Raw genomic sequence first — 16,835 nt, 5'->3', positions numbered from 1 at the left:
TTGACTTTTGATAAATTTGGTATATAATTTTCCTTCCAATTTTAGCTTATCAATAGTAGTATAAATTTCCTTCCAATTTTACCCTGTTGGTAATAGTAGAATAAATCCCATCAGTACTATGTATTGTTGTTTTCTTAAATCTTTGCTAATCTAATAAATTAAAAATAACATCTTGACAGCTTTTCATTCTTTGGTTACTAGTGAGACTAAACATTTTCTAATATGGTTATTAGCTCTGTATATTTTCTGAGGCATTATATATTTTTTAAAATGTTAGTTGACCACTGTTTTTTGTTTTTTGTTAATTTTAAGTTCTTTACAAGGGAAGACTGTTAACTGTATCTAGTTGTGCTAGATTTTCCTAGTTTTGTTTTTTGCCCCCCTTTTTTTACATGTAGAATTCTTAATTCTTATGTGTTCAAATCTATTGAACTTTTTATAATTCTGTTCCTTCATTTCAAGTTTAGAAGCTCCTTATCCTTCATCATCATTATCAGTTAAGTATTCTAATCTTATTTAAGGATTAACTAGTTTTTGTTTTGGTGCATATTAATAATCTAATACTAACTATAGTATCAAATTATAATTACTTTGTAATACAGAGTAGCTTACTATAGTTTTCTAAGCTCTGGATCAAATTACATAGTAAAATGTACTTGAGATATAATTTAAGTTCTTTACAGAGGAAACTTTATTTGATAATTATACTATTGAGGTATTAATTCTGAAGCATTATTAAAAGCAACCAGCTTTATGTTTATCAGAACCAGATTTTATATATATATATCTTACCTTTTAAGAAGATATATACCACATTTATTCTGCCTTTATACAGCCCCCTGATATGGGCTGAACTGTATTCCCCAAAAACATTATGTTGACACTCTAACCCCAGTATGACAAAAAATGATTGCATTTGGAGACAGGGCCTTTAAAGAGGTGATGAGCTATAAGGATGCTGTGAGGGTGGGTCCTAATCCAACCCAAATGGTGTCCTTATAAGAGAAGGTGTCTTCATGGGACACACGAAGACACCAGGGATGTGCACACACAAAGCAAAGACCATGTGAGGACCACGGGAAGGCAGCCGTTTGCAAGTCAAGGAGAGAAGCCTCAGGAGAAAAAAACCTGCTGTCCCCTTGATCTTGGAACTTAAATCTTCAGAAATGTAAGAAATTTCTGTTGGTTAAGCCACCCAGTCTTAAACAACAGACCCTCACAAACTAATATATCCCTCTTGCTTGAATACCAAAACGCATTTTGACTAGGACAGTCCTTCTACTGGTCCTTGACAGGGTTCAATAACAATTCAAGATTTTGGGGCGCCTGGGTGGCTCAGTGGGTTAAAGCCTCTGACTTCGGCTCAGGTCATGATCTCAGAGTCCTGGGATCGAGTCCCATATTGGGCTCTCTGTTCAGCAGGGAGTCTGCTTCCCCCTCTCTCTCTGTCTGCCTCTCTGCCTACTTGTGATCTCTGTCCAATAAATAAATAAAATCTTAAAAAAAGAAAGAAAATTCAATATTTTATCACAGCTCTCAGAATTAAGACTTCTCTAATAAATAGTAATGATAAATGGTAATCACTGATAGTCTTTTAAAGAAATGGTTGCTGGAACAAGTGGACACACACACACAAAGAATCTAGATACAGACCTCACATCATTAATTTGAAGTGTATCATTTATCTAAGTGTAAAATGCAAAACTATAAGGGTTGTAAAAATAACACAGGAGAAAAATCTTGGTGACCTTGGGTTTGGTGATGAGTTATAACACCAAAAATACAATCTCTCAACGAAAAAATGAGTAAGTTGGACTTCATTAAAATTAAAAGCTTCTGCCCTGCAAAAGATAAGCTACAGAATGGAGAAAAAAACCCCATATTTGATTAAGGACTAGGTCTAAAATATACAAAGAACTCTTAAAACTCAACATAAGAAAACAAACAACCCAATTACGAAATAAGCATAAGATCTCACAGACACTTCACCAAATGAGATATACAGATGGCAAATAAGTATATAAGATATTCAATATCATATGTCATTAGGGAATTATAATTAAAACAAGATATCACTACACACATATTAGAATGGCAAAAATTCAAAACACTGACAACACGCTGATGACAATGTGCAACAACAAGAACTCACTCATTTTTGGTGTGAATGCAAAATGGTACAGCCATTTTTTGAGACAGGTTGGCAGTTTCTTACAAAGGTAAACAAAAGCTTACCAGATGGTCAAGCAATTGTGCAAATGAGTAGATAACATGTCCACACAAAAACCTGCATGTGAATGTTTATAACAGCTTTATTCACAGTTGCCAAAAGTCAGAGGCAACCAAGATGTTCTTCAATAGATGAATGGATAAAACAACCCGTGGTACGTCCATACAATGGAATATTGTTTGGCAATGAATTACCACACCATGACAAGACTTGGGAGGTATGCTACGTGCATATGCTAAAGAAGCCAGTCCAAAACCACCACACACTGAATCGTTCCAACCATAACAGAACTACAGAGGGTGAAAAGATCAGTGGTTGCCAGGGGCTCAGGAAGAGAGGGGGAAAAGGGTGGGTATATGGAGCAGAGAGCATTTTTAGGGGAGTGATAATATTCTGTAAGATAATGTAATGAAGAAAGGGTGAATCTTAATATAAACTATGGACTTCAGCTAATAATGACTTATCAATTTATGAATACTAGTTCATCAAATTTAACAAATGTACCACACTAATATAATAGGGGAAATTGGAGGGATGGGGAGAGCAGGTTTATGAGAACTATTTTCTGTGCAATTTTTCTATAAATGTGAAAATTCTGTAAAAAAAAAAAAAGTCTACTAAAATATCTGAAAACTAAAAAAAAATTATATGAAATGTAATACATTCTATGAAAATTCATGATTTTATCAGTAGTTACTGGCAAAGTACATAAGAGAATTTTTCAGATAGCTATACTTCACACCTTAAGCACTAAAAACCATAACTTAAGAAGTAATTTCACATGAGAATTTTCTTCAAAAGGTCTATCTACTTCTTAGTATTTTAAATATAATTGGGTCCTTTTGATTTGGATGGACATCATGATTATTCCGCCAGGGAATATTGAGGTTTTGGGCCAGGGGGTGTTGGATTACTAATTCTCCTGACTCTTCCACTGTTTTCAGCTGCCATTTTTCAGTCCAGCAACTTTTAGCAGCCACCTACTTCACAACTCCCAATCTGTTATCTACTAAAACTTGGGCTGAAAGGGAGGTTTTCAAGGTAAAATTAGACGAGTGGTCTTATTAAAAGCTTTTTGTTTTAAACACTACTTTCATTTAAAAGGTCTTTGTATGAAGGTGTTCACTTAGCTCTAGCACATGAATTTTGTGGTAACTAATTTCCTTCCTGGCTCACAAAGCACTGACTTCATTTCTGGTTGTAGGGCCATTGTGAAGCAAAAGGAGCTCAACGTCAAATAAGTGTAGCCACTTTCACTTGAATTACATGTGGCATATTTTTAAAATCTTCCTACTCCACAGTAACATATTTTCTTCTTCAAAGTTTCTCATGATTTCCACTTTCCTGACTTCCCCTCAGCAATTCCAACGCCCCCTCCACCCTCCAGAACCTTTTTTTATCTTACCTCCTGAGTTTTCAGGTTCATTTTACGTTTTGTGGTCTTCAATTCTTCTTCAATAATGGCTGCATTCTTCTAAAAGTACAAGGGGAAAAGGTTCTAAATAATCTGAAATGAAGAAAGAAACTGTCTATAGGCACATCAGTTCAAATCTAGACTTTTTTTCTAGTGACCTATAAATGCTATTCTGAATATGGTTATAAATACTTCTTTTATGAGTCTAAAATAATTATTATAATGAGATCTTTAAAAAGAAAGTTATTACCTTGATTCATTACTTCTATTATTTTCCCTTTAATTTTTTTAAAAAAATTTATTTATTTTAATGAACTATTGGGATTTTATCAAGATAAAAAGCTTTTGCACAGCAAAGAGAACAGTCAACAAACCCAAAAGACAACCGACAGAATGGGAGAAGATATTTGCAAATGTCTTATCAAATAAAGGGCTAGTATCCATAATCTATAAAGAACTTATCAAACTCAACACACAAAAATCAAATAATCCAGTCAAGAAATGGGTAGAAGACATGAGCGGACATTTCTCCAAAGATAAACAAATGGCCGACAGACACCCAGAAAGATGCTACACATCACTTGGCATCAGGGAAATACAAATCAGAAACTCAATGAGATACCACCTCACACCTGTCAGAATGGCTAAAATTAACGACTCAGGAAATGACAGATGTTGGCAAGGATACAGAGAAAGGGGAACCCTGTTACACTGTTGGTGGGAATGCAAGCTGGTGCAGACACTCTGGAAAACTATATGGATGTTCCTCAAAAAAGTTAAAAATGGAGCTAACCGGGGTGCCTGGGTGGCTCAGTGGGTTAAAGCCTCTGCCTTCGGCTCAGGTCATGATCTCAGGGTCCTGGGATGGAGCCCCACATTGGGCTCTCTGCTCAGCAGGGAGCCTGCTTCCCCCTCTCTCTCTGCCTGCCTCTCTGCCTACTTGTGATCTCTGCCTGTCAAATAAATAAATAAAATCTTAAAAAAAAAAAATGGAGCTACCCTATGGTCCAGCAACTGAACTACTAGGTATTTACCCAAAGTATACAAACATAGTGATGGAAGGGGCACCTGCACTCCAGTGTCTATAGCAGCAATGTCCACAACAGCCAAACTATGGAAAGAGCCCAGATGTCCACTGACAGATGAATGGGTAAAGATGATAAAGGTATATATACACCATGGAATATTACTCAGCCATCAGAAAAATGAAATCTTGCCATTTGCAACAAAGTAGATAGAATCAGAGGGTATTATGCTAAGTGAAATAAGTCAATCAGAGAAAGACAATTATCATATAATCTCACTCATATATGGAATTTAAGAAACAAAACAGATGAACATAGGGGAAGGGAGGGTAAAATAAAGTAAGATGAAATCAGAGAGGGAGACAAACCATAAGAGACTGTTAGCTATAGGAAACAAACTAAGGGTTGCTAAAGGGGAGATGGGTGGGGGGATAAGGTAACTGGTGATGGGCATTAAAGAGGGCACATGCTATGAGCACCAGGCATTATATACAATTGATGAATCACTGAACTCTACCTCTGAAATTAATAATATACCATGTTAATTAATTGAATTTATATTTTATTTTTTATTTTTTTTAGATTTTATTTATTTTTTTTTGACACACACAGAGATAGAGAGAGAGAGAGATCACAGGTAGGAAGAGAGGCAGGCAGCAAGGAGAGAGAGAGAGAGAGAAGCAGGCTCCCTGCTGAGCAGAGAGCCCAATGTGGGGCTCCATCCCAGGACCCTGAGATCATGACCTGAGCTGAAGGCAGAGGCTTAACCCACTGAACCACCCAGGTGCCTCTGAATTTATATTAAAAAAAAAAAAAAAAGGAAAAAAGATTAGAGAGAGAGAATGCATGAACATGTGCGAGCTGGGGGAGGGGCAGAGGGAGAGAATCCTCAAGCAAACCCCCCCGCCCAAGTGTGGAGCCCCAGGCAGGGCTTAATCTCACAATGTATGAGATCATGACCTGAGCTGAAACCAAGAGTCAGATGCTTAACTGACTGAGCCACCCTGGCACCCCAAACACATTCACAAGTAAAATTCAATAATGAGAAAATCCGGTAATTGATAGAACTTTTTCTTATAGAGTATATTCCTTTTTTTTTTTTTTTAAGTATTCAATCTCTTCTTGCCTCAAATGTTATCCGTGCTTAGGAGCGGAGGATCAAAAATATAGCTTTCACTATTTATTCTCTTTTATGTCACTATTAATGGTGCCACAATCCAAGATGTAAAACCTCAGTTATCTCTGCCTTCTGTCCTATACTCAGCTCCTGTCCAGTACCATATTCTAGCGTATCTTTCTTCATAAAACATCCCTTTCTTTTCAAAATGCCCCCCTAAGTCAGATATAATAAGGCTTGTGCCTCAAATCATGCAATGGACTCCTAATTGGTTTCCTGAAACTCTAGACTACTGCCAGATTAGTTTTCCTGTTTTTGTTATGTCACTTCCTTATTAAAAATGATAATCACCCCCTTAATATCAAGCCCTAATTATTCTTGATTTTGAAATCCTCTATAACGTGATCCCTAGCTAACTTCCAATTTATTTGTCACCCAAAATCCTCACTCCTCTCAGCCTAGTTTATGCATTTCCTCTAACTGTACCAGTGCAGAGGTCTAAGTTCAAACCTGGGTAACAGGAAGAAGACAGGGAATTGGGATCTGAGAGACACGAGTTCTCTTGGGGCTCACTGCTCTTTTTACTAAAATGGGGACAATATCATCCTGTCATGAGGTTTTTCAAAAATTAAACAAAATAACATGCTGACCATCTAGCATGCTGCATGCCCCTGAAGGGGGAACAGAATCGTCAGCTTATCATCCTACTCTATATTCTTCCCTGCCTCTGTGCATACTCCTTGACATGTCCTCACCTCTCTACTTGGCCTTCTCAAAGTTCAGCTCATATCTCTTTCTTGAAGCCTTCCCTAATCTACTCTATATAGGGGATACCCACCCTCTCAAACCCTCCTGAACACAAAACACTTGTCAATAGTCACTTACTGTTCTCCACTGTCCTTTAACAATTCCTATGCCCTTGTTTTTTCTCTATTTAGTTTTTCATGATATTCCTTGTTCTCCAACAAGCATATGGCCTTAGGTGAGCAGAAACTCTACCTCATAACTTTTGGACTCCCATTCTCATGCGTACAGGGTAAGGGCTCTAGGAATACCACATTACTGAGAGGGCATAATAGTTTATCAATGCAGATAACTTTGAAATGTCAAGAATCCTCACATCTTATCACCTATTTTTAAAAAGTCAATTATGGGTTTGTTGCCTCCTCCAGCTAACAGAGAACAGTGAATCTGTATGTCAGAAATCTGGGTTCAAACCTTTGTCTCTGAGGCAATCTCCAAGGTGGCCATCAACCTTTGCACTTCTTCCTGTGCCTTGTCTTCTTCCTCTTTCACATCTCTCAGCTGCTGGCGCAAATTCATCACTTCGAGATGCAACAGCTTTAGGTCCTTGGAATGCTCCTCCTGTATCGCATTCAGTCGGTCCTTCAGGAAAGCTACCCGACAGCACAGGAGGGTCATGGAGCAGTTGAAAGAAGGTCAGGAAAGGAAAAAGAATCATAAACTCATTAAGCACCCATACAGGACCAAATTTCTGATGATTCTCTTCTCTCTGTACCTGTTTTCTGTGGATTCAAATCCTTTTCAGTTTGCAGACGAAAGATGTTCATCTTTAAGGATTGGATGAGGCTTTCCAGACGGCACATTCGATTTACCAAAAACTCACAGTTCTTCCATAGAATATCTGGTTTTCCTGAACAAATCACTTCATTCTGGATGGGACTAATGATATTCTGGCTCACAGGCTCTTCTAAACATTTTGGACTTTCCAGTTGGCCTCTGGACAAAGATCCCAATTTAACAATATTATGCAATGCAATGTGTACTATGGTAATCCCCACCATCAGGTCAATGTAACATTTCTCATTAAAATTAATCTAATTAAAATTAATTAATTAATCTAATTAAAATTACTAAAAAACTAATCTAATTAAAAATTAGATTCCTTAGTTAAGCACCTGTTAGCTTCTCCAGATTTAAATATAGAAAGCACCATTAGGTAAAGAGGATGAGACTAATGTCGGATGGATAAAGACCACTGATTTTATAACGGTTGTTTCTTTTAATGTGAATTTTTTGTAAACTTTTACGTGGCACATAAAACATGTTAAATGCAAAATCTATAATTACACACTAAGAATTAAAGTTAGCATGGAGTCAATATATTCACACATTTTTAGAAAATTTTTAAATAAGATCATAATAAACATTCCTACTTCTAACATACTCAGCATCTATGCAAATTTAATCTTTAACTACTGAAGAATTATTCATTCTATGGGTGCTATAATACCAACTATAATAATCTTAGGTTTTCATGAGAGACACTAAGGAAATATATTGTAATCCTAAAGAAAATCACACCAGCAAATTTGAGATTGGCTGCTTAAGCACCCAGATTCCTCAGGCCATTAGTAATCCAGCTTTAAATGGCAATACGTTCTTTAGCTAAGGGGAAAAAAAGGTGGGTTTTTTTGGTTGTTGTTTTGTTTTTTGTTGTTTTGAGTACCTCATTCTAAATTCTGAATTTTTTTTTTTTAGGACTTAAAAGCTTTCTTTTACTTTACAGTAAGTCTGAGGAAAGAAAATGAAGACCGTATCAATGGCATGAATCAAGTTCAGATGTTCACCTTAACTAATACCAAAATATATTTTTGATTTAAAAAATAAGAACTAAATTTTTTCTCATTATACAAAAATTCCATGTTACTTTTCAACCAAGTTTTGAAGGTGAGCAGGTTATCAAAGTTTGTGTACCTAGTTAGCACACTTTAAAAATTTTATTTGAATTCAATTAATTAACATACAGTGTATTATTAGTTTCAGAGGTAGAGGTCAGGGATTCATCAGTTGCCTATAACACCCAGTGCTCATTGCATCACGTGCCCTCCTTAATGCCTATCACCTAGTTACCCGATCCCCCCCACCAACCTCTTCACATAAATAAATATCTGTTCAGGGGAGAAGTGGTAGTAGGTCTACTACAGGATGGCAACTCTGTCTAGCAAATTAACGTTCAAATGAAAACTGTTCATTAATGTTCTAATTAATGTTCAAATGGAAACTGTTTTTTCTCAATTCTTTTATAAATACCTAATTTCATCTGCCAAACCATTTGCACTAAGACTCCTAAGAATCCTTCAGCCTACAAAGATCTAGTTCATTTTCCATTTGTTACCTTTTTTCACCAAAGTCCAACATTATTAGGTCATCCCTCAGAGAACTGGTCTGTTCCTCAACTATTCTCATCCTTTCCTGAAGTACCGTAAAAGTTTCAGAAGCTGTAGGATTGATGTGGGTTGGAGAGAGGACTGGTCTGGACACTGCAGTTTCCATATGCACCTGAGATTAAAGGCACAATATTAGTACAGTAGGTTTTATTATGGTTCAAAATAGTCATTGTTCCTTCTTGTGGGGGAATTACATATCCCCGTCCTATTGAAATCAGGAATGGCCATGTGTCTTGTTTTGGTCAATGTAATGTGGGTGGAAACTTTAAGAGCCAACTTGTCATTCATCATCTCCTTCTTTTTCCCCCTCCATGAGATGAGCAACAACCAGATAGGGCAGCTTCGTGTGCCAAGATCCTAGAGTGAAGACATGAAGAAGTGCTATGGCCTGTCCATGACATCCAGTGTGACTGGGCAATAAGTGTGTGTTGTTAGAAGCCACTGAGATTGTTGAGTAGTTTGTTATTGTATCATAATCTATTCTAGCCTGTCTGCTACTATTAGACACATACTAGGACCTATGACTTGGCTAAGGGAATTATCATTTCTTTCATTAGCAGCCATCATCATTTTAACATATTCCAAGAAAACTTTCAGAAAAACATCCTATACTTCTTAGACTTCTTAGACTTCTGAGCATTTGCTTCAACTACACTGAAGCAGTGATGTAAAAAAATAATTTGCAAACTTAATCATAGCCTAGCAAAGACTCTTCTGTAGCTATTGACGTAAAATTTCCAGTCTTCTCTCCCAAAACTGTGTAAGAGTACTTTTTGAAATATTAGTAATAGAATTAGGCAGAATTAGCATAGAAGAAGCAGTCCCAACAAATAGATGAATCATGGGCCCAAAGTTCAACGACAAGGTCACTGGGGAAAGAAATTTTAAGGACATTTTCCTGCAACTCCAACCTGTATAGATATTTCTATACTAATCCAACTATAAACCTTAACCATTATTAGCAACAGTGCTCCTACGGATACATGTTCATAAAGATACCACTTTAGATATTAGGAACACATTTTTTTCTCTCCCATTTGCTGTGTAATCAGATATCTCTCTTCCCCTCACTTCCCAGGCAGTGGAAGTGGTGACTACCTCAGGTCCAAGTAACTGAAAGCAGTCTCCATCACTCAAGGAAAGAATTAAATAAGGGGGAAGACTGAGTTTCTTGCCAATATCAAGAACATTTCTTTTTTTTTTAAATTAACATATAATGTATTATTAGCCCCAGGGGTACAGGTCTGTGAATCACCAGGTTTACACACTTCAAAGCACTCACCATAGCACATACCCTCCCCAATGTCCATAACCCCACCACCTTCTCCCTGCCCCCCTCCCCTCGGCCACCCTCAGTTTGTTTTATGAGATTAAGAGTCTCTTATGGTTTGTCTCCCTCCCAATCCCATCTTGTTTCATTTATTCTTTTCCTACCCCTCAACCCCCCCCACCACGTTGCATCTCCACTTCCTCATAACAGGGAGATCACATGACAGTTGTCTTTCTGATTGACTTATTTCACTAAGCATAATATCTTCTACTTCCATCCTTGTCGTCACAAATGGCAAGATTTCATCTCTTTTGATGGCTGCATAGTATTCCATTGTATATATATATATATATACCACATCAAGAACATTTCTTGAAATAGCTCTCCAATCACCTTTTATCTCCCCACAAAGGTCCCAGAGAATGGCCTAGTTTCTTTTTTTTTTTTAACTTTTTAGTGAGGAATAATTGAATTGTGTATATTTAAAGTATACAATGTGATGATTTGATATACATGTACACTGTAAAATGGTTACCAAGATCAAGATAATTACACATTCACACCCCCCACAGATAATAACATAGTTAACTTTGTGTGTGTTGCCTGTGTGCTAAAGATCCACTCTCACAACTTTCAACTATACAACATACTATGTTACCATGCTGTACATTAGATCCTCAGAACTTACCTGAAGAGATAACCTACAGAATGGTAGTAAATAATAGCATACCACAGATTTGATAAGCAATTAATGTCTAAAATATATAAAAACTCATATAACTCAATAGCAAAAAAGCAAAGAAATTTAAAAAAAATGGGCAGAGAGTCTGAACAGACATTTTATCCAAAGACAACATACAGATAGCCAATAGATCAATGAAAAGGCGTTCAACATCACTAATCACTGGGAAAATGCAAATCAAAACCACAATGAGATATAACCTCACACCTGTTACACCTGTTAGGATAGCTATTATCAAAAAGACAAATAGCAAAATGTGGTCCATATATACCATGGAGTATTATGCTTCCAACAGAAAGGATGCATACCCAACTTTTGTATCAACATGGACATGACTGGAAGAGATTATGCTGAGTGAAATAAGTCAAGCAGAGAGTCAATTTTCATATGGGTTCACTTATTTGTGGAGCATAAGGAATAACATGGAGGGCATGAGGAGACAGAGAGGAGAAGGGAGTTGGGGGAAATTGGAGAGGGAGACGAATCATGAGAGACTATGAACTCTGAAAAACAATCTGAGGGTTTTGAAGGGGTGGGGGTGGGAGGTTGGTGAGCCTGGTGGTGGGTATTATGGAGGGCACGTATTGCATGGAGAACTGGGTGTGGTACATAAACAATGAATTCTGAAAAGAAATTTTAAAAAATTTTAAAAATTAAAAAAAAGAGTAGTATATAAAAAAAATAAAGCTATAGTTTTATGTAAAAAAAAAAAATTTCTACCAGACTCCTTGGTAACAGGTAATATATATTAACATCTACTGTGCACTATATTTCAAATGCTTAAGAAACATTTGCTATGTGAAGAGATAATTGATTAAATGAATAAATTTAAAAAAAAAAACACAAAAAGACAAATAGCAAATGTTGGTGAAGATGTGGAGAGAAGTGAACCCTCATATACTGTTGGTGGGAATATAAAATGGTACGGCCATTATGGAAAACACTATGGAAGTTCCTCAAAGAATTAAAAATAGAACTATTATATGATCCAGCAATCCCACTCCTTCGTATATATCCCAAGGAATCAAAGGCAGGATTTTGAAGAGGTTATCTGCTCACTCATGTTCAGTGCAGCATTATTCATAATAGCCAAGACAGAGAAACAACCCAAATGTCCTTCAACAGATGAATGGACAAAGAAAAAGTGATATAAATTATTATATTTTTTAGCCATAAAAAGAAAACCCTGCCACTGACAACAATATAGATGAATCTAGAGGGCATTAAGCTATGTGAGATAAACCAGACAGAGCAAGAAAAATATTGTCTGATATCATTTATATGCAGAATAGAAAAAAGTTGATTTCATAGAAACAGAGTACAATGAGCTGGAGGGAGGGGAAAATGGAATGATGTAGGTCAGAGGGTACAAATTTTCTTTTTACTCTTATTTTAGTGCTTCTGACTAGGATTTCTCTCTTTTGTTCTCTTCTATGAAACAGAAAGCATTTCTGACACATATAATCTGAATTTGTTAAAAGATTTTCTGCTAATGATCAGCTTAAGGACATGGGGGCAAGAAGCTATGATTAATTTCCTATCATGCTTTCAAAATTTCCTGAAGAGAAAGACAAAGGTATATATAGACAGTAACTGTCTTTGGATATACAGAGACTTGAAGTAAGTTACATCTAGGTTTCTGAAAAAAGGCAGATTTGGAGACTCCTGCTCATGCTACCACATGTACCAGGATAGTGTGTTCCTCAGGTAATGGAAGAGCCTCCATGAAACCAGGGTTAAAAACAGAAGGGTAACAGTGGAGAAACACCACATGGGTTTACCTTCCTTCTACTTTCTATCACTTGCTGCCTTGTTACTGCCCACCTAGAAATATACCAGGCTTGAAGGAGGGAGAGAATTTAAAGTGTTTAGTAAGGTTTGGTGCAGACAGAATTGGCTCCCTTGTTCTCTCTATAAAAGAAGCTGAAAATTTCATGTCCCAGCATCCCTTGCAGCTGGCACAGCCATGTGACACATTCTGGAATGAGGCTTTAGGCAAAAAGTTTGCAAGGAGCTTCTGGGAAGGCTTTTGTTTTTCTGATAGGAAAAAACCTGAAATGACGGCATTGGTCCTTTACTTCCACATTTGAGGCCCAGAACTCTCAGAGCTCTTTTTCAGTCAGCCATGCAGTGCCTCACTTTTAGATATAAATAACAGAGCCACGGATCACCAGCATCTGAGAAATACAAGGAAAGGCCAGAGAATTTCAGATTAACCTGACCTTTTTTAGTTTTTCTTTTCTTTTCTTTTTTTTTTGGGGGGGGGAGAACTATTAACAACCAACCTCTGCTTATTTGAGAAAAATAAACTTTTGCCTTTTGTGTTAGTCACGGTTTTCTGTTCCTTGCAACAAAAATGTTCCTGAAACACAGTAGCCCCAGGCAGCAGTTGGAGAAACAAGTAGAAGGAAGTGGTAAAAGAAAGGACAAGCGCTGCGGGAGATGTGAGGGAGGACCATTTCCCTGGCAGCTGTGTTAGGCTGAGGCAGCTGGTTATAATATTAAGGGTGGCCTCTGTTAATTTACATCAAAAGCCAAGTGTAAAATACTAATACAAACATTAGTCCATTTTAGGGAAAAAAAAATACAAGAAATGGAATACAAGTTTCCCATATATTTTGAATGGGATACAGATTCCCATCTCTCTGTCCTCCCTCATCTGGCAGGCCCCACACACAGTCCACTGGCCACGTGGCAGATCCTTAAAAGCCACAGCTCAAAAGCTCGTAGTCTAAGAAGTACATACAGTCTTACAGGAAAAGAACCTAGCTCTAACTGCTAATTGCTAATATGCTAATTGCGGAAAGACACTATAGCTTGACTTACGTGTGCTTTGATGTTTTTGAAAAGGTGCAAATATCATTGAATGTAGTCTTGAACCCAAGGCCTGATGCCTGATTGTAACGATAGTAAAAATATTAAGATATAAACTTTTAGTTTTTAAAAAGTGCATTCATAGCTACTTTCATCAACGTATCATTATTTAATACAATTCTGTTTCTGTATTTAGGAGAGTATTTCTATTCAGCTCCTACGTAGGTTACTTCATTGAAAGGATGGCGTGAACAAGACCAAGGTCTTAGGTCATATACTAGTAAGAGCCAGGTGACTTTGAAAAGTCCAGAAAGAGTACACAGTGAGTACAAAGATCCTTACAAACAGGAAGGAGTTCAGTCAGACTGGAGAGGAGTAAGTGAAGGAGAGAACTCTAGAAGGTGAGGTCAGAGGGTAATAAAGGGACCAGATCACATGAGGTCTTAAAGGCTATTATAAAGTTTTGGCTTTTACTATCAGTGACTCTCAGAGCCATTGGACTGTGCAGAGCAGAGGAGTGCTGTGATGTAACTTACCTTTTGACCGATCACTCTGGGTACCCTCCCACGAGGGTGCGAGGACAACCACAGAGGTAGAAAGCTCCGCTGGGAAGCTGCCACAATAATCCAGGCAGCAAGTGCCACTGGCTAGCACCGGGGTGATAGCCACAGAAGAGTAAGACGTGGTCAGAGCCCAGACATGTTTTAAAGATTGGTTTTGCCGATCGATTTCATAGGAAACATGAGAGCAAGGAAACAACTGGAAGGGTGGTGTTGCCATTCATGGAGACAACGGAAGCCTGTCAGAAGAGTTAATTTTAATGAAAGATTGAGTTGTTTTGGAATTGTTAAATTGAAAACAGGAAAGAGGACCCATACAAGACTGAACTTGTTAATTCAGAGTTCAGAGGAGAAGTGCGCGCTGGGGATAGAAATTTTATAATTCTCAGCATACATGCCACTGGTAAAGCCACAAGACCGGCTAACAGAGAACAGAAAGGACGGAGGGAACGGGGTGTCCCTGGGAGCTCACAATTAACAAGTAGGGGGACTTGTTGTGTGGGGGGGTGTTCAAGCTAGTCTGAGTCCTCCGAGGTAGTCAGATTGATTTCTCCCTATCTTCAGAGTTTAGCACAGTGCACGGGGCACCGTCGCTGGCAAAGAACCGGAAAACTCAACAAAAATTTAATGAACGTCCATCCTGTGCCAGCACAGGTGACAGGTACTGGGAAAACGTCAATGAACGAATGCCGGTTCACCTACATTCTAACAAGCAGATCCGGGGATATAACTGGTGACAAAAATTAAACAAACAAACAACCCCGCCCCCCCCCCCCAAAAACCCGTCGAAATGGCTTTCCTAAGAACCTATAACCTCCAACCTAACATACGAAGAAAAGTGGTATTGGGGCTTATCGGAAAGTCTTCCCGGGCGTCTGCCCTCCGTCCCTCAGAGCCAGTCCAAGGCAAACTTAGCTCCTAAGCGGTTTTCACTGCATCCAGCGCAGAAGCGCCATAAATCAGGGTCCTGAGGTCCGGAGGGCGATACTAAACTCTGACAAGAGGGTGAGAGGGCGGCAGGAGGAGGTGATGGGGGTCTTGGCTGAGCCGCCAACTCTCCCCCACAGGGCCGGCACCCCGTCCACGGCCGGGAGCCTTACCTCACACTCCATCTATCCGCCAGCAGCTCTGTCCCTCCGCCGTCAGGCCGGTTTCCATGGAACCAACACAGCGCTTTAAACCAACCCGCTCCGGCGCGGTAGCTCCTGTACGCAGGCGCATCCGTGGCAGCGCATGCCGGGAATTGCAGTTTTCCCGGCCCAGGAGGGCCCTCCGCCCGGGGCGGCACCCAGGCCGGAATCCGGCTGCGCGCACGGAACGCGCAGCCCGGTGACCCGGATGACGACAGGGCTCCATTGTGCTCATGAGCGAGGCATGGCGGGATATGTAGTTTCCGCGCACTCACCTCCCAGATTGTCCTGTCGGTTTTGCAGAGTTCCTGGTCTCACCTGGGCGAACGTGCGGCGTTTGGGTAATTTGGCAAACATGCCCGCAACAGGAGAGACTCCCTGATTAGAAAGTGTTTTAGTTTTAGGAGGACTAAAGTATCAGGTAACTTCTAAACGATAAGAAATGGTAAAAATACAACGTTCAAACATTCTTTTCTTTGAAGGAAAAGCCAAGAGCCTCCTCATCCTCGTCCATGATGGCCAGACAGAGAGTAAAACACATGTTTTCTGATGTTTTTTGTCTCATCAGCATAATATATTTCTTGCCTTCTCGACAGGGAAGTGAATGGGTATTTCTAAATATGACTGTAAATAGCTAAGAAACAAAGCATTGAAAATAATACTGCAGCCGTTTCAGCGTTGTTTTGCTCTGAGAGTGGGAATTCACACTTAACGATGAGAAGGCTTCTACAGTGAGAAGACAAAAGGGCTTTGCATTTAGGGAGCTGAAGAGAACACCTGTTACCAGCATCAGGGCAATTAATGCATTTCTCTCCTTCCCTTGGGGGCGCTGCTGAGAATAGCTTTAGCCTCAGATGAACGCAGTCAGAGTCCAGATGTGCTGTCATTTGCCAAGCAAGTGACAGACTGAAATGCTCTGGCTGTTCCGATTCTTCTGATAACCAATCCTCCAGACGAAATAGAAAGAGTGACTATCAAACCACAGCTTTAGGATGTATTCATTAAGCTGTGAACCCATCTGGTCAAAGAGAAATGAGTGCTGCATACATTATTCAGGTGAAGGGACCAAATAAAGCTTTTAATAGGAAAAGTGGGAAAGTACTCTAGAGCATTAACACAAAAAGCTAATTATTCTTTATGTACATTTTCTCTTTCAATGGTCTCTGATTTCTCTGTGGAGATGAGGGCTATGTGTATGCACTCGACAGATAGCCACACACTTCAATGTAATGAGCCCCTCACCTTCCTGAATCTCCATAGTAAGCAGCAGTCAGGGAGCCAAATTGATTAAATTTACTGTTTTCCATTTCCTTTCCTCTTTCCACCATCTGGCAAAACATAT

General features: G+C 38.8%; 1 protein-coding gene across 5 annotated transcripts in view; it reads right to left on the bottom strand.

Annotated features, from left to right (window-relative positions):
• The window catches only part of CCDC150 (coiled-coil domain containing 150), a 78,162-nt gene extending 62,499 nt beyond the window's left edge, over positions 1-15,663 (bottom strand). For 2 of the 5 annotated variants that reach the window (XM_047722124.1, XM_047722121.1), the window contains exons 1-5: positions 15,464-15,618; positions 8,926-9,089; positions 7,306-7,526; positions 7,005-7,183; positions 3,636-3,704 (exon numbers count right to left, since the gene is read on the bottom strand). In XM_047722124.1, coding sequence (XP_047578080.1) covers positions 3,636-3,704; positions 7,005-7,183; positions 7,306-7,526; positions 8,926-9,089; positions 15,464-15,475 — 645 coding nt within the window. In that variant the 5' untranslated portion in view covers positions 15,476-15,618. Of the gene's footprint in view, positions 1-3,635; positions 3,738-7,004; positions 7,184-7,305; positions 7,527-8,925; positions 9,090-14,835; positions 15,029-15,463 lie in introns of those variants that run through there. The other 3 variants (XM_047722120.1, XM_047722122.1, XM_047722123.1) reach the window with 3 other exon arrangements.
• Between the last annotated feature and the right edge of the window lie 1,172 nt (positions 15,664-16,835).

The sequence above is a fragment of the Lutra lutra genome, chromosome 3, assembly GCF_902655055.1.
Source record: "Lutra lutra chromosome 3, mLutLut1.2, whole genome shotgun sequence".
NCBI classification, from domain to species: domain Eukaryota; kingdom Metazoa; phylum Chordata; class Mammalia; order Carnivora; family Mustelidae; genus Lutra; species Lutra lutra.
The sequence above is the reverse complement of the archived record's forward strand: the minus strand, read 5'-3'. Positions and strand labels throughout refer to the sequence as shown.